The following is a 19,655-nucleotide window of genomic DNA, read 5'->3' on the forward strand; positions in this document are numbered from 1 at the left end:
ACCATCCAGCGTGCAGGAAGAAGGCGTCTCACCATCCAGCGTGCAGGAAGAAGGCGTCTCACCATCCAGCGTGCAAGAAGGTGTCTCACCATCCAGCGTCCAGGAAGAAGGTGTCTCACCATCCAGCGTGCAGGAAGAAGGCGTCTCACCATCCAGCGTGCAGGAAGAAGGCGTCTCACCATCCAGCGTGCAAGAAGGTGTCTCACCATCCAGCGTCCAGGAAGAAGGTGTCTCACCATCCAGCGTGCAAGAAGGCGTCTCACCATCCACCGTCCAGGAAGAAGGCGTCTCACCATCCAGCGTGCAGGAAGAAGGCGTCTCACCATCCAGCGTGCAAGAAGGTGTCTCACCATCCAGCGTGCAGGATGTCACAGACATGCTCACCTGCGTCTGTGGCCATGATCAACACCTACCAGAGCAGCTTTGGAAAACCACCACCACCGCTGCCTCCACGCCAACATGGTGGTCTTCAGCCGGTGGTCTTCATGCAGCCAACAGCCAGCAAGAACCTGACCTGGTTCTTGGTTTCTGTGATGATCCTGCAGGTCCTGCTCACACTGGGAGGCTTCGTGTTCCTCTACCACACGGTAAGAAGGCTACTACCACTTTTACCCAAATCTACTGTCTTACTTCGTGTTCCTCTACCACACGGTAAGAAGGCTACTACCACTTTTACCCAAATGTACTGTCTTACTTTGTGTTCCTCTACCACACGGTAGGAAGGCTACTACCACTTTTACCCAAATGTACTGTCTTACTTCGTGTACCTCTACCACACGGTAGGAAGGCTACTACCACTTTTACCCAAATGTACTGTCTTACTTCGTGTACCTCTACCACACGGTAAGAAGGCTACTACCACTTTTACCCAAATGTACTGTCTTACTTCGTGTACCTCTACCACACGGTAAGAAGGCTACTACCACTTTTACCCAAATGTACTGTCTTACTTTGTGTTCCTCTACCACACGGTAGGAAGGCTACTACCACTTTTACCCAAATGTACTGTCTTACTTCGTGTTCCTCTACCACACGGTAGGAAGGCTACTACCACTTTTACCCAAATGTACTGTCTTACTTCGTGTTCCTCTACCACACGGTAGGAAGGCTACTACCACTTTTACCCAAATGTACTGTCTTACTTCGTGTTCCTCTACCACACGGTAGGAAGGCTAATACCACTTTTACCCAAATGTACTGTCTTACTTCGTGTTCCTCTACCACACGGTAGGAAGGCTACTACCATTTTTACCCAAATGTACTGTCTTACTTTGTGATCCTCTACCCCACGGTAGGAAGGGTACTACCACTTTTACCCAAATGTACTGTCTTACTTTGTGTTCCTCTACCACACGGTAGGCAGGGTTTTACCACTTTTGTCACTTTTACCCAAATGTACTGTCTTACTTCATGTTCCTCTACCACATGTTAGAAAGGATACTACCACTTTTGTCACTTTTACCCAAATGTTCTGTCTTACTTTGTGTTCCTCTACCACACGGTAGGCAGAGTTTTACCACTTTTGTCACTTTTACCCAAATGTACTGTCTTACTTCATGTTCCTCTACCACATGTTAGAAAGGGTACTACCACTTTTGTCACTTTTACCCAAATGTACTGTCTTACTTCGTGTTCCTCTACCACACGGTAGGAAGGGTACTACCACTTTTACCCAGATGTACTGTCTTATTTCATGTTCCTCTACCACACGGTAGGTGAGGACAGGAACCCAAAGTTCATGACCCTAGGTGAGGACGGGAACCCAAAGTTCATGACCCTAGGTGAGGATGGGACCCCAAAGTTCATGACCATCGGTGAGGACGGGAACCCAAAGTTCATGACCATCGGTGAGGACGGGAACCCAAAGACCATGACCCTAGGTGAGGACGGGAACCCAAAGATCATGACCATCGGTGAGGATGGGAACCCAAAGTTCATGACCCTAGGGTGAGGACGGGACCCCAAAGTTCATGACCATAGGTGAGGACGGGAACCCAAAGTTCATGACCCTAGGTGAGGACGGGAACCCAAAGTTCATGACCCTAGGTGAGGACGGAAACCCAAAGTTTATGACCATCGGTGAGGATAGACACCCAAAGATCATGACCATCGGTGAGGACGGAAACCCAAAGTTCATGACCATAGGTGAGGACGGGAACCCAAAGTTCATGACCCTAGGTGAGGACGGGAACCCAAAGATCATGACCATCGGTGAGGACGGGAACCCAAAGTTCATGACCATAGGTGAGGACGGGACCCCAAAGTTCATGACCATAGGTGAGGACGGAAACCCAAAGTTTATGACCATCGGTGAGGATAGACACCCAAAGATCATGACCATCGGTGAGGACGGAAACCCAAAGTTCATGACCATAGGTGAGGACAGGAACCCAAAGTTCATGACCCTCGGTGAGGACGGGAACCCAAAGTTCATGACCCTCGGTGAGGACAGGAACTCAAAGTTCATGACCCTCGGTGAGGACGGGAACCCAAAGTTCATGACCCTAGGTGAGGACGGGACCCCAAAGTTCATGACCATAGGTGAGGACGGAAACCCAAAGTTTATGACCATCGGTGAGGACGGGAACCCAAAGTTTATGACCATCGGTGAGGATAGACACCCAAAGATCATGACCATCGGTGAGGACGGAAACCCAAAGTTCATGACCATAGGTGAGGACAGGAACCCAAAGTTCATGACCCTCGGTGAGGACGGGAACCCAAAGTTCATGACCCTCGGTGAGGACAGGAACTCAAAGTTCATGACCCTCGGTGAGGACGGGAACCCAAAGTTCATGACCCTAGGTGAGGACGGGACCCCAAAGTTCATGACCCTCGGTGAGGACAGGAACCCAAAGTTCATGACCCTCGGTGAGGACAGGAACTCAAAGTTCATGACCCTCGGTGAGGACGGGAACCCAAAGTTCATGACCCTAGGTGAGGACGGGAACCCAAAGTTCATGACCCTAGGTGAGGACGGAAACCCAAAGTTTATGACCATCGGTGAGGATAGACACCCAAAGATCATGACCATCGGTGAGGACGGAAACCCAAAGTTCATGACCATAGGTGAGGACGGGAACCCAAAGTTCATGACCCTAGGTGAGGACGGGAACCCAAAGATCATGACCATCGGTGAGGACGGGAACCCAAAGTTCATGACCATAGGTGAGGACGGGACCCCAAAGTTCATGACCATAGGTGAGGACGGAAACCCAAAGTTTATGACCATCGGTGAGGATAGACACCCAAAGATCATGACCATCGGTGAGGACGGAAACCCAAAGTTCATGACCATAGGTGAGGACAGGAACCCAAAGTTCATGACCCTCGGTGAGGACGGGAACCCAAAGTTCATGACCCTCGGTGAGGACAGGAACTCAAAGTTCATGACCCTCGGTGAGGACGGGAACCCAAAGTTCATGACCCTAGGTGAGGACGGGACCCCAAAGTTCATGACCCTAGGTGAGGACGGGAACCCAAAGTTCATGACCCTAGGTGAGGACGGGACCCCAAAGTTCATGACCATAGGTGAGGACGGAAACCCAAAGTTTATGACCATCGGTGAGGACGGGAACCCAAAGTTTATGACCATCGGTGAGGACAGGAACTCAAGGTTCATGACCCTCGGTGAGGACGGGAACCCAAAGTTCATGACCCTAGGTGAGGACGGGAACCCAAAGTTCATGACCCTAGGTGAGGACGGAAACCCAAAGTTTATGACCATCGGTGAGGATAGACACCCAAAGATCATGACCATCGGTGAGGACGGAAACCCAAAGTTCATGACCATAGGTGAGGACGGGAACCCAAAGTTCATGACCCTAGGTGAGGACGGGAACCCAAAGATCATGACCATCGGTGAGGACGGGAACCCAAAGTTCATGACCATAGGTGAGGACGGGACCCCAAAGTTCATGACCATAGGTGAGGACGGAAACCCAAAGTTTATGACCATCGGTGAGGATAGACACCCAAAGATCATGACCATCGGTGAGGACGGAAACCCAAAGTTCATGACCATAGGTGAGGACAGGAACCCAAAGTTCATGACCCTCGGTGAGGACGGGAACCCAAAGTTCATGACCCTCGGTGAGGACAGGAACTCAAAGTTCATGACCCTCGGTGAGGACGGGAACCCAAAGTTCATGACCCTAGGTGAGGACGGGACCCCAAAGTTCATGACCCTAGGTGAGGACGGGAACCCAAAGTTCATGACCCTAGGTGAGGACGGGACCCCAAAGTTCATGACCATAGGTGAGGACGGAAACCCAAAGTTTATGACCTTTGGTGAGGACGGGAACCCAAAGTTTATGACCATCGGTGAGGATAGACACCCAAAGATCATGACCATCGGTGAGGACGGAAACCCAAAGTTCATGACCATAGGTGAGGACAGGAACCCAAAGTTCATGACCCTCGGTGAGGACGGGAACCCAAAGTTCATGACCCTCGGTGAGGACAGGAACTCAAAGTTCATGACCCTCGGTGAGGACGGGAACCCAAAGTTCATGACCCTAGGTGAGGACGGGACCCCAAAGTTCATGACCCTAGGTGAGGACGGGAACCCAAAGTTCATGACCCTAGGTGAGGACGGGACCCCAAAGTTCATGACCATAGGTGAGGACGGAAACCCAAAGTTTATGACCATCGGTGAGGACGGGAACCCAAAGTTTATGACCATCGGTGAGGATAGACACCCAAAGATCATGACCATCGGTGAGGACGGAAACCCAAAGTTCATGACCATAGGTGAGGACAGGAACCCAAAGTTCATGACCCTCGGTGAGGACGGGAACCCAAAGTTCATGACCCTCGGTGAGGACAGGAACTCAAAGTTCATGACCCTCGGTGAGGACGGGAACCCAAAGTTCATGACCCTAGGTGAGGACGGGACCCCAAAGTTCATGACCCTAGGTGAGGACGGGAACCCAAAGTTCATGACCCTAGGTGACGACGGGACCCCGAAGTTCATGACCATAGGTGAGGACGGAAACCCAAAGTTTATGACCATCGGTGAGGATAGACACCCAAAGATCATGACCATCGGTGAGGACGGAAACCCAAAGTTCATGACCATAGGTGAGGACGGGAACCCAAAGTTCATGACCCTCGGTGAGGACGGGAACCCAAAGTTCATGACCCTAGGTGAGGACGGGAACCCAAAGTTCATGACCATAGGTGAGGACGGGACCCCAAAGTTCATGACCATAGGTGAGGACGGAAACCCAAAGTTTATGACCTTTGGTGAGGACGGGAACCCAAAGTTTATGACCATCGGTGAGGATAGACACCCAAAGATCATGACCATCGGTGAGGACGGAAACCCAAAGTTCATGACCATAGGTGAGGACAGGAACCCAAAGTTCATGACCCTCGGTGAGGACGGGAACCCAAAGTTCATGACCCTCGGTGAGGACAGGAACTCAAAGTTCATGACCCTCGGTGAGGACGGGAACCCAAAGTTCATGACCCTAGGTGAGGACGGGACCCCAAAGTTCATGACCCTAGGTGAGGACGGGAACCCAAAGTTCATGACCCTAGGTGAGGACGGGACCCCAAAGTTCATGACCATAGGTGAGGACGGAAACCCAAAGTTTATGACCATCGGTGAGGACGGGAACCCAAAGTTTATGACCATCGGTGAGGATAGACACCCAAAGATCATGACCATCGGTGAGGACGGAAACCCAAAGTTCATGACCATAGGTGAGGACAGGAACCCAAAGTTCATGACCCTCGGTGAGGACGGGAACCCAAAGTTCATGACCCTCGGTGAGGACAGGAACTCAAAGTTCATGACCCTCGGTGAGGACGGGAACCCAAAGTTCATGACCCTAGGTGAGGACGGGACCCCAAAGTTCATGACCCTAGGTGAGGACGGGAACCCAAAGTTCATGACCCTAGGTGACGACGGGACCCCGAAGTTCATGACCATAGGTGAGGACGGAAACCCAAAGTTTATGACCATCGGTGAGGATAGACACCCAAAGATCATGACCATCGGTGAGGACGGAAACCCAAAGTTCATGACCATAGGTGAGGACGGGAACCCAAAGTTCATGACCCTCGGTGAGGACGGGAACCCAAAGTTCATGACCCTAGGTGAGGACGGGAACCCAAAGTTCATGACCCTAGGTGAGGACGGGACCCCAAAGTTCATGACCATAGGTGAGGACGGAAACCCAAAGTTTATGACCATCGGTGAGGACGGGAACCCAAAGTTTATGACCATCGGTGAGGATAGACACCCAAAGATCATGACCATCGGTGAGGACGGAAACCCAAAGTTCATGACCATAGGTGAGGACAGGAACCCAAAGTTCATGACCCTCGGTGAGGACGGGAACCCAAAGTTCATGACCCTCGGTGAGGACAGGAACTCAAAGTTCATGACCCTCGGTGAGGACGGGAACCCAAAGTTCATGACCCTAGGTGAGGACGGGACCCCAAAGTTCATGACCCTAGGTGAGGACGGGAACCCAAAGTTCATGACCCTAGGTGACGACGGGACCCCGAAGTTCATGACCATAGGTGAGGACGGAAACCCAAAGTTTATGACCATCGGTGAGGATAGACACCCAAAGATCATGACCATCGGTGAGGACGGAAACCCAAAGTTCATGACCATAGGTGAGGACGGGAACCCAAAGTTCATGACCCTCGGTGAGGACGGGAACCCAAAGTTCATGACCCTAGGTGAGGACGGGAACCCAAAGTTCATGACCATAGGTGAGGACGGGACCCCAAAGTTCATGACCATAGGTGAGGACGGGACCCCAAAGTTCATGACCCTAGGTGAGGACGGGAACCCAAAGTTCATGACCCTAGGTGAGGACGGGAACGTAAATCGACCGGTAAATTGAGAGCTTTGCCTTCCGGCTCAGCTCCTTCTTCACCACGATGGATCGATACAGGGTCCACATCCCCGCACCGATCCACCTGTCGATCTCACCATCCACTCTTCCCTCACTCGTGAACAAGACTCCCAGGTACTTGAACTCCTCCAATTGGGGCAGAGTCTCCTCCCCAACCCGGCGATGGCACTCCACCCTTTCCCGGGCGAGAACCATGGACTGGGACTTGGAGGTGCTGATTCTCATCCCAGTCTCTTCACACCCGGCTGCGAAGCGATCCAGTGAGAGCTGAAGATCCTGGTCAGATGTTCCAATATTTACGTATTTTGCTTCTGTTAAAAATACGCTACTTCCTTCAACAATGACATCACTACTACTCAGGCGGACTTCCTGAGAGCCAGCAAAGACAAATGATGATCCAGAACCTTCTATTTTTGAGCCCGAATATACGGAAGATGAGCCTCAAGTTTTAGAAGCTGAGTGATAAGCAGATACGGGAATTGCTAAGTGCTAAGCAAGAAATGAAAACTACCATCATAATAAAACCATGACTTACTGCACAATGTCTGCTCTCACTGGGATGTTTATATCTTCCCGCTTAGATGAAGAATTAGTCATAATTCTCACACAAGAAAATATACATGTATGTATATTGATTTTTACTAAAAAGGCGGGCGCAAACAAGCGTCTTTTCCTGTCTTTCCCGCCAGTTTTAGGCATACATTTAAGTTCAAGGTTTTGGGTTTATGGCCCCCATCCACGTGCCTCCAGGTGATAATAATCTACGAGGAACTTTCACCAACTCGGAGGCCATGCAGCGGCTCAATAATAATAATCATAGATTTTATTTGTAAAAAGCACTTTACATTGAGTAAACAACCTCAAAGTGCTACAGTGTATTAAAAAAATAAGATAAATAATAATAATAATAATAATAAATTAAAAAATTTAAAATTTAAAAATTAAAAGTTAAAAATAAAAAAATTAAAAGATAATAAAAAATAAATAAAAATTAAAAACTAGAACAGCCAAATAGCTAAAACTAGTATGCATTAGAGACGTCCGATAATATCGGCCTGCCGATATTATCAGCCGATATATGCGTTAAAATGTAATATCGGAAATTATCGGTATCGTTTTTTTTATTATCGGTATCGTGTTTTTTTTGTTGTTGTTTTTTTTATTAAATCAACATAAAAAATACAAGATACACTTACAATTAGTGCACCAACCCAAAAAACCTCCCTCCCCCACTCATTCACACAAAAGGGTTGTTTATTTCTGTTATTAATATTCTGCTTCTTACATTATATATTAATATATATCAATACAGTCTGCAAGGGATACAGTCCGTAAGCACACATGATTGTGCGTGCTGCTGCTCCACTAATAGTACTAACCTTTAACAGTTAATGTTACTAGTTTCTATGTAACTGTTTTTATATTGTTGTACTTTTTTTTTTATTCAAGAAAATGTTTTTAATTTATTTATCTTATTTTACTAATTTTTTAAAAAACTACCTTATCTTCACCATACCTGGTTGTCCAAATTAGGCATAATAATGTGTTAATTCCACGACTGCATATATCGGTTGATATCGGTATCGGTTGATATCGGTATCGGTAATTAAAGAGTTGGACAATATCGGATATCGGCAAAAAGCCATTATCCGACATCCCTAGTATGCATACATCTAAAAAAAAAAAAGGCTTTTTTAAAAAGAAGGGTTTTTAAGCCTTCTTTAAAAACATCCACAGTCTGTGGTGCCCTCAGGTGGTCAGGGAGAGCGTTCCACAGACTGGGAGCGGCGGAGCAGAGCAGAAATATGTCAATAGAGCAACACGTGCTGTGATCACGGCGCGGCTAAAAGTAGTTCCTCTACGTTAGCACTGCTGATAATGTCTTATTGTCTAACATAGGGGCTGTTAATGATAGGCAAAATACTAAAAAAAAGTTTGATGATAAAAAAAAACACTTTAGGATGATGTTTATGTTTGATTGACATCATTCACTTAGTCATACATGTCATTTATTTGGTGGATGGGAATGATTTTTAGCATATGATTCAATACAGCTGTTAACTGAGCATTACTATCAGATGGAAAGACTTTCTGTGTCCGTCACTTATTGCATCTCTCATGGTTCTCCCACAGGAGAGGCGTCCATCACCTGAAGGAAAAGGTAACTTCTCACCTCATTTCTCTCACAAATACTCCAAAGAAGGACGTCAACATTTGTCTTTGGGGTTTGTTTGTTTTTCTACAGCCGATTTTCAGTCATCGGAGAAGCTGCACGGTTCCTCCAGAACGTTGGCCCGCATGACGCTGGAGAAACCATCTCAGCCTGCACTCAGAAGATGTAAGCCGCTCACTTACATCTCACAAAAATGCCTCAAAAATATACTTTTAAAGGGCAGATTTTCAATCAATCAATCAATCAATCAATGTTTATTTATATAGCCCTAAATCACAAGTGTCTCAAAGGGCTGTACAAGCCACAACGACATCCTCGGTGTCGAGTGGGTCTGACATAATATTGTGAAAGTCCAACACATCAGCGAAAGTCCAGTCCATTTTTCTCAAATATTACCTAACATAATCCAAATAATGTATGTCATATTTAACACGTACCTGTTATGTCCTGCCAGTTACCAGCTTGGATTTCACAGAAAAGCCTCAAAAATATACTTTGACTGGGCAGCTTTTTTTAAATATTACCTGACATAATCCACATATTCCAAATCCAAATAAAAAAGCCTCAAAAATACACTTTTACAGGGCAAATGTTTTTAAATATTACCTGACATAATCCACATATTCCAAATCCAAATAAAAAAGCCTCAAAAATACACTTTTACAGGGCAATTTTTTAAAAATATTACCTGACATAATCCACATATTCCAAATCCAAACAAAAAAGCCTCAAAAATACACTTTTACAGGGCAACTTTTTTTAAATATTACCTGACATAATCCACATATTCCAAATCCAAATAATGTATGTCATATTTAACACTTACCTGTTATTTCCTGTTAGTTACCATCTTACATTTCACCAAAAAAAGTCTAAAAAATACACTTTTAAAGGGCATCTTTTCTAAAATATTACCTGACATAATCCAAATATTCCAAATCCAAATAATATATGTCGTATTTAACATGTACCTGTTATGTCCTGCCAGTTACCAGTTTACATTTCACAAAAAAGCCTCAAAAATATACTTTTAAAGGGCAGATTTTTTTAAATATTACCTGACATAATCCAAATATTCCAAATCCAAATAATGTATGTCATATTTAACACTTAACTGTTATGTCCTGCCAGTTACCATCTTAAATTTCACAAAAAAGCCTCAAAAATATACTTTTAAAGGGCAGATTTTCTAAAATATTACCTAACATAATCCAAATAATGTATGTCATATTTAACACGTACCTGTTATGTCCTGCCAGTTACCAACTTAGATTTCACAGAAAAGCCTCAAAAATATACTTTGACTGGGCATCTTTTTTTAAATATGACCTGACATAATCCACATATTCCAAATCCAAACAAAAAAGCTTCAAAAATACACTTTTACAGGGCAATTTTTTTTTAAATATTACCTGACATAATCCACATATTCCAAATCCAAACAAAAAAGCCTCAAAAATACACTTTTACAGGGCAACTTTTTTTTAAATATTACCTGACATAATCCACATATTCCAAATCCAAACAAAAAAGCCTCAAAAATACACTTTTACAGGGCAAATTTTTTAAAATATTACCTGACATTATCCACATATTTCAAATCCAAATAAAAAAGCCTCAAAAATACACTTTTACGGGGCAACTTTTTAAAAATATGACTTGACATAATCCACATATTCCAAATCCAAACAAAAAAGCCTCAAAAATACACTTTTACAGGGCAACTTCTTTTAAATTTTACCTGACATAATCCACATATTCCAAATCCAAATAAAAAAAAAACTCAAAAATACACTTTTACAGGGCAACTTTTTTTTAAATATTACCTGACATAATCCACATATTCCAAATCCAAACAAAAAAGCCTCAAAAATACACTTTTACATGGTAACTTTTTTTAAATATTACCTGACATAATCCACATATTCCAAATCCAAATAATGGATGTCATATTTAACACTTACCTGTTATTTCCTGTTAGTTACCATCTTACATTTCACAAAAAAAAGTCTAAAAAATACACTTTTAAAGGGCATCTTTTCTAAAATATTACCTGACATAATCCAAATATTCCAAATCCAAATAATATATGTCGTATTTAACATGTACCTGTTATGTCCTGCCAGTTACCATCTTACATTTCACAAAAAGCCTCAAAAAGATACTTTTAAGGGCAGTTTTTTTTTAATATTACCTGACATAATCCAAATATAAATAATGTATGTCATATTTAACACTAGTCTGTTATGTCCTGCCAGTTACCATCTTAAATTTCACAAAAAAGCCTCAAAAATATACTTTTAAAGGGCAGATTTTCTAAAATATGACCTAACATAATCCAAATAATGTTTGTCATATTTAACACGTACCTGTTATGTCCTGCCAGTTACCAGCTTAGATTTCACAGAAAAGCCTCAAAAATATACTTTGACTGGGCATCTTTTTTTAAATATTACCTGACATAATCCACATATTCCAAATCCAAACAAAAAAGCCTCAAAAATACACTTTTACAGGGCAACTTCTTTTAAATATTACCTGACATAATCCACATATTCCAAATCCAAACAAAAAAGCCTCAAAAATACACTTTTACAGGGCAACTTTTTTTAAAATATTACCTGACATAATCCACATATTCCAAATCCAAATAAAAAAGCCTCAAAAATACACTTTTACAGGGCAAATTTTTTTAAATATTACCTGACATAATCCACATATTCCAAATTTTAAAAAAAAGCCTCAAAAATACACTTTTACAGGGCAAATTTTTTAAAATATTACCTGACATAATCCACATATTCCAAATCCAAATAATGTATGTCATATTTAACACTTACCTGTTATGTCCTGTTAGTTACCATCTTACATTTCACCAAAATAAGTCTAAAAAATACACTTTTAAAGGGCATCTTTTCTAAAATATTACCTGACATAATCCAAATATTCCAAATCCAAAATAATATAAGTCGTATTTAACACTTAACTGTTATGTCCTGCCAGTTACCATCTTAGATTTCACAAAAAAGCCTCAAAAAGATACTTTTAAAGGGCAGATTTTCTCAAATATTACCTAACATAATCCAAATAATGTATGTCATATTTAACACGTACCTGTTATGTCATGCCAGTTACCAGCTTGGATTTCACAGAAAAGCCTCAAAAATATACTTTGACTGGGCATCTTTTTTTTAAATATGACCTGACATAATCCACATATTCCAAATCCAAACAAAAAAGCCTCAAAAATACACTTTTACAGGGCAACTTTTTTTTAAATATTACCTGACATAATCCACATATTCCAAATCCAAATAAAACTGGATTTAATCTGTTATATTTACCAGCCTAAATGGAACAAAAAGCTTCTAAAATATACTTTTAAAGGGCACATTTGGGGACATATTTTGAAATATAACAAACATTCTAAAGAAAAATGCTAAATTTGCTAAATACTGGATTTAATCTGTTATATTTACCAGCCTAAATGGAACAAAAAGCTTCTAAAATATACTTTTAATGGGCACATTTGGGGACATATTTTGAAATATAACAAACATTCTAAAGAAAAATGCTAAATTTGCTAAATACTGGATTTAATCTGTTATATTTACCAGCCTAAATGGAACAAAAAGCTTCTAAAATATACTTTTAAAGGGCACATTTGGGGACATATTTTGAAATATAACAAACATTCTAAAGAAAAATGCTAAATTTGCTAAATACTGGATTTAATATGTTATATTTACCAGCCTAAATGGAACAAAAAGCTTCTAAAATATACTTTTAAAGGGCACATTTGGGGACATATTTTGAAATATAACAAACATTCTAAAGAAAAATGCTAAATTTGCTAAATACTGGATTTAATATGTTATATTTACCAGCCTAAATGGAACAAAAAGCTTCTAAAATATACTTTTAAAGGGCACATTTGGGGACATATTTTGAAATATAACAAACATTCTAAAGAAAAATGCTAAATTTGCTAAATACTGGATTTAATCTGTTATATTTACCAGCCTAAATGGAACAAAAAGCTTCTAAAATATACTTTTAATGGGCACATTTGGGGACATATTTTGAAATATAACAAACATTCTAAAGAAAAATGCTAAATTTGCTAAATACTGGATTTAATCTGTTATATTTACCAGCCTAAATGGAACAAAAAGCTTCTAAAATATACTTTTAAAGGGCACATTTGGGGACAGATTTTGAAATATAACAAACATTCTAAAGAAAAATGCTAAATTTGCTAAATACTGGATTTAATATGTTATATTTACCAGCCTAAATGGAACAAAAAGCTTCTAAAATATACTTTTAAAGGGCACATTTGGGGACATATTTTGAAATATAACAAACATTCTAAAGAAAAATGCTAAATTTGCTAAATACTGGATTTAATATGTTATATTTACCAGCCTAAATGGAACAAAAAGCTTCTAAAATATACTTTTAAAGGGCACATTTGGGGACATATTTTGAAATATAACAAACATTCTAAAAAAAAATGCTAAATTTGCTAAATACTGGATTTAATCTGTTATATTTACCAGCCTAAATGGAACAAAAAGCTTCTAAAATATACTTTTAATGGGCACATTTGGGGACATATTTTGAAATATAACAAACATTCTAAAGAAAAATGCTAAATTTGCTAAATACTGGATTTAATCTGTTATATTTACCAGCCTAAATGGAACAAAAAGCTTCTAAAATATACTTTTAAAGGGCACATTTGGGGACAGATTTTGAAATATAACAAACATTCGAAAGAAAAATGCTAAATTTGCTAAATACTGGATTTAATCTGTTATATTTACCAGCCTAAATGGAACAAAAAGCTTCTAAAATATACTTTTAATGGGCACATTTGGGGACATATTTTGAAATATAACAAACTTTTAAAGAAAAATGCTAAATTTGCTAAATACTGGATTTAATCTGTTATATTTACCAGCCTAAATGGAACAAAAAGCTTCTAAAATATACTTTTAAAGGGCACATTTGGGGACATATTTTGAAATATAACAAACATTCTAAAGAAAAATGCTAAATTTGCTAAATACTGGATTTAATCTGTTATATTTACCAGCCTAAATGGAACAAAAAGCTTCTAAAATATACTTTTAATGGGCACATTTGGGGACATATTTTGAAATATAACAAACATTCTAAAGAAAAATGCTAAATTTGCTAAATACTGGATTTAATCTGTTATATTTACCAGCCTAAATGGAACAAAAAGCTTCTAAAATATACTTTTAATGGGCACATTTGGGGACATATTTTGAAATATAACAAACTTTTAAAGAAAAATGCTAAATTTGCTAAATACTGGATTTAATCTGTTATATTTACCAGCCTAAATGGAACAAAAAGCTTCTAAAATATACTTTTAAAGGGCACATTTGGGGACATATTTTGAAATATAACAAACATTCTAAAGAAAAATGCTAAATTTGCTAAATACTGGATTTAATCTGTTATATTTACCAGCCTAAATGGAACAAAAAGCTTCTAAAATATACTTTTAAAGGGCACATTTGGGGACAGATTTTGAAATATAACAAACATTCTAAAGAAAAATGCTAAATTTGCTAAATACTGGATTTAATATGTTATATTTACCAGCCTAAATGGAACAAAAAGCTTCTAAAATATACTTTTAAAGGGCACATTTGGGGACAGATTTTGAAATATAACAAACATTCTAAAGAAAAATGCTAAATTTGCTAAATACTGGATTTAATCTGTTATATTTACCAGCCTAAATGGAACAAAAAGCTTCTAAAATATACTTTTAAAGGGCAACTTTGGGGACATATTTTGAAATATAACAAACATTCTAAAGAAAAATGCTAAATTTGCTAAATACTGGATTTAATCTGTTATATTTACCAGCCTAAATGGAACAAAAAGCTTCTAAAATATACTTTTAAAGGGCAACTTTGGGGACAGATTTTGAAATATAACAAACATTCTAAAGAAAAATGCTAAATTTGCTAAATACTGGATTTAATATGTTATATTTACCAGCCTAAATGGAACAAAAAGCTTCTAAAATATACTTTTAAAGGGCAACTTTGGGGACATATTTTGAAATATAACAAACATTCTAAAGAAAAATGCTAAATTTGCTAAATACTGGATTTAATCTGTTATATTTACCAGCCTAAATGGAACAAAAAGCTTCTAACATATACTTTTAAAGGGCACATTTGGGGACAGATTTTGAAATATAACAAACATTCTAAAGAAAAATGCTAAATTTGCTAAATACTGGATTTAATCTGTTATATTTACCAGCCTAAATGGAACAAAAAGCTTCTAAAATATACTTTTAATGGGCACATTTGGGGACATATTTTGAAATATAACAAACATTCTAAAGAAAAATGCTAAATTTGCTAAATACTGGATTTAATCTGTTATATTTACCAGCCTAAATGGAACAAAAAGCTTCTAAAATATACTTTTAAAGGGCACATTTGGGGACATATTTTGAAATATAACAAACATTCTAAAGAAAAATGCTAAATTTGCTAAATACTGGATTTAATCTGTTATATTTACCAGCCTAAATGGAACAAAAAGCTTCTAAAATATACTTTTAAAGGGCACATTTGGGGACAGATTTTGAAATATAACAAACATTCTAAAGAAAAATGCTAAATTTGCTAAATACTGGATTTAATCTGTTATATTTACCAGCCTAAATGGAACAAAAAGCTTCTAAAATATACTTTTAAAGGGCAACTTTGGGGACATATTTTGAAATATAACAAACATTCTAAAGAAAAATGCTAAATTTGCTAAATACTGGATTTAATCTGTTATATTTACCAGCCTAAATGGAACAAAAAGCTTCTAAAATATACTTTTAAAGGGCACATTTGGGGACATATTTAGAAATATAACAAACATTCTAAAGAAAAATGCTAAATTTGCTAAATACTGGATTTGATCTGTTATATTTACCAGCCTAAATGGAACAAAAAGCTTCTAAAATATACTTTTAAAGGGCACATTTGGGGACATATTTTGAAATATAACAAACATTCCAAAGAAAAATGCTAAATTTGCTAAATACTGCATTTAATCTGTTATATTTGCCAGCCTAAATTGAACAAACAACTTCTAAAATACACTTTTAAAGGGCAACTTTGGGGACATATTTTGAAATATAACAAACATTCTAAAGAAAAATGCTAAATTTGCTAAATACTGGATTTAATCTGTTATATTTACCAGCCTAAATGGAACAAAAAGCTTCTAAAATATACTTTTAAAGGGCACATTTGGGGACATATTTTGAAATATAACAAACATTCCAAAGAAAAATGCTAAATTTGCTAAATACTGGAAGTGATCTGTTACATTTACAACTTAAGTTGAATAGAAAGCTTGTAAAATGTACTTTTAATGGGCACATTTGGGGACATATTTTGAAATATAACAAACATTCTAAAGAAAAATGCTAAATTTGCTAAATACTGGATTTAATCTGTTATATTTACCAGCCTAAATGGAACAAAAAGCTTCTAAAATATACTTTTAAAGGGCAACTTTGGGGACATATTTTGAAATATAACAAACATTCTAAAGAAAAATGCTAAATTTGCTAAATACTGGATTTAATCTGTTATATTTACCAGCCTAAATGGAACAAAAAGCTTCTAAAATATACTTTTAAAGGGCAACTTTGGGGACATATTTTGAAATATAACAAACATTCTAAAGAAAAATGCAAAATTTGCTAAATACTGGATTTAATCTGTTATATTTACCAGCCTAAATGGAACAAAAAGCTTCTAAAATATACTTTTAAAGGGCACATTTGGGGACAGATTTTGAAATATAACAAACATTCTAAAGAAAAATGCTAAATTTGCTAAATACTGGATTTAATATGTTATATTTACCAGCCTAAATGGAACAAAAAGCTTCTAAAATATACTTTTAAAGGGCAACTTTGGGGACATATTTTGAAATATAACAAACATTCTAAAGAAAAATGCTAAATTTGCTAAATACTGGATTTAATCTGTTATATTTACCAGCCTAAATGGAACAAAAAGCTTCTAAAATATACTTTTAAAGGGCACATTTGGGGACATATTTTGAAATATAACAAACATTCTAAAGAAAAATGCTAAATTTGCTAAATACTGGATTTGATCTGTTATATTTACCAGCCTAAATGGAACCAAAAGCTTCTAAAATATACTTTTAAAGGGCAACTTTGGGGACATATTTTGAAATATAACAAACATTCTAAAGAAAAATGCTAAATACTGGATTTAATCTGTTATATTTACCAGCCTAAATGGAACAAAAAGCTTGTAAAATATACTTTTAAAGAGCACATTTGGGGACATATTTTGAAATATAACAAACATTCTAAAGAAAAATGCTAAATACTGGATTTAATCTGTTATATTTACCAGCCTAAATGGAACAAAAAGCTTCTAAAATATACTTTTAAAGGGCAACTTTGTGGACATATTTTGAAATATAACAAACATTCTAAAGAAAAATGCAAAATTTGCTAAATACTGGAAGTGATCTGTTACATTTACAACTTAAGTTGAATAGAAAGCTTGTAAAATGTACTTTTAAAGGGCACATTTGGGGACATATTTTGAAATATAACAAACATTCTAAAGAAAAATGCAAAATTTGCTAAATACTGGATTTAATCTGTTATATTTACCAGCCTAAATGGAACAAAAAGCTTCTAAAATATACTTTTAAAGGGCACATTTGGGGACATATTTTGAAATATAACAAACATTCTAAAGAAAAATGCTAAATTTGCTAAATACTGGATTTAATCTGTTATATTTACCAGCCTAAATGGAACAAAAAGCTTCTAAAATATACTTTTAAAGGGCAACTTTGGGGACATATTTTGAAATAAAACAAACATTCTAAAGAAAAATGCTAAATTTGCTAAAAACTGCATTTAATCTGTTATATTTGCCAGCCTAAATGGAACAAAAAGCTTCTAAAATATACTTTTAAAGGGCACATTTGGGGACATATTTTGAAATATAACAAACATTCTAAAGAAAAATGCTAAATTTGCTAAATACTGGATTTAATCTGTTATATTTACCAGCCTAAATGGAACAAAAAGCTTCTAAAATATACTTAAAAAGCAAAGAGGTTTTCAAAGGTGTGTTTGCCCCGCCCCCATCAGCAGGTTACCTGCAGTGGGACCTGAAGCACTCAGTGAGGAGGAACATCAACTACTTCTACCGCAGCAGCTGCTTGACTATCCTGCAGCCCGGGGACTACTTGGTGCTCTCCCGGGTGACCTTCTCCAGGCGAGACCCCCACACCCCCCTGGCCAGCTCCGTCAAGCTGAGGCGTGGTGGTGGTGGTGGTGGTGATGGTGGTGAGGAGGTGGAGGAGGAGGAGACGGTGGCCATGCGGGCTTACTGCAGCCTGGCTGGGAGCGGGTCTGACCCCCAGATGTGCACCGCCTCCCAGGTGGAGGTGATGTCCCTGAGGAGGGGGGAGCAGCTGAGCGTGTGGGTGGAGGACTTGTCCCTGGTGGACTACACCCACACCGCCACCACCTTTGGTGTCTACAAACTTTGACTTTCAACCACTTCTTATTTATTTCTCTCTATTTATTCATTTCATTTGTCAACTAAGTGTTGCCTTGGAGGGAACATTTTTATTCATATTCAAACTTAGTGGCAAAATTATCCTTTTAACAATCAAAATAACTTTCACAATATTTTTATTTATTTACCTTTAATTTGGAAAAAAAATAAAAACATTTGATTCTTGCATATACTGTATATACATACATACATATATATATATATATATATATATGTATATGTATATATATGTATGTATATATATATATATATATATATATATATATATATATATATATATATATATGTATGTATGTATGTATGTATATATATATATATATATATATATATATATATACATACGTGTATATATATATATATATATATATATATATATATATATATACGTGTATATATACATATATATATATATATATACGTGTATATATACATATATATATATATATATATATATATATACGTGTATATATACATATATATATATATATATATACGTGTATATATACATATATATATATATATATATACTTATATATGTATATATATACACATATATATGTGTATATACGTATATATATACATATATATGTATATATACACATATATATATGTATATATACACGTATGTATATATATATACGTATATATATATATATATATATACATATACACATGTATATATATATATATATATGTATGTATGTATGTATGTATATATATACATATACATGTATATATACATATATATATATATATATACTTATATATGTATATATATACACATATATATGTGTATATACGTATATATATACATATATATATGTATATATACACATATATATATGTATATATACACGTATATATATATATACGTATATATATATATATATACGTATATATATATATATATACACATGTATATATATATATATACATACATATATACATACATACATATAT

The 19,655-nt window shown here is 37.4% G+C and overlaps 1 protein-coding gene across 2 annotated transcripts; it reads left to right on the forward strand.

The window, feature by feature from the left end:
* Positions 1-398: 398 nt before the first annotated feature.
* Positions 399-18,783, forward strand: cd40lg (CD40 ligand). Of its 2 annotated transcripts, none has more exons than XM_062043398.1 (4): positions 399-587; positions 9,012-9,039; positions 9,124-9,216; positions 18,263-18,783. In XM_062043398.1, the coding sequence occupies exons 1-4, from the start codon at positions 399-401 to the stop codon at positions 18,664-18,666; spliced, it is 714 nt and encodes a 237-aa protein (XP_061899382.1). In that variant the 3' UTR covers positions 18,667-18,783. The 2 variants fall into 2 exon arrangements, with proteins under 2 accessions (XP_061899382.1, XP_061899383.1); XM_062043399.1 differs by having other exon boundaries at positions 18,266-18,783.
* Positions 18,784-19,655: the final 872 nt, after the last annotated feature.

Source organism: Entelurus aequoreus, linkage group LG04 (assembly GCF_033978785.1).
Source record: "Entelurus aequoreus isolate RoL-2023_Sb linkage group LG04, RoL_Eaeq_v1.1, whole genome shotgun sequence".
Classification (NCBI taxonomy): Eukaryota; Metazoa; Chordata; class Actinopteri; order Syngnathiformes; family Syngnathidae; genus Entelurus; species Entelurus aequoreus.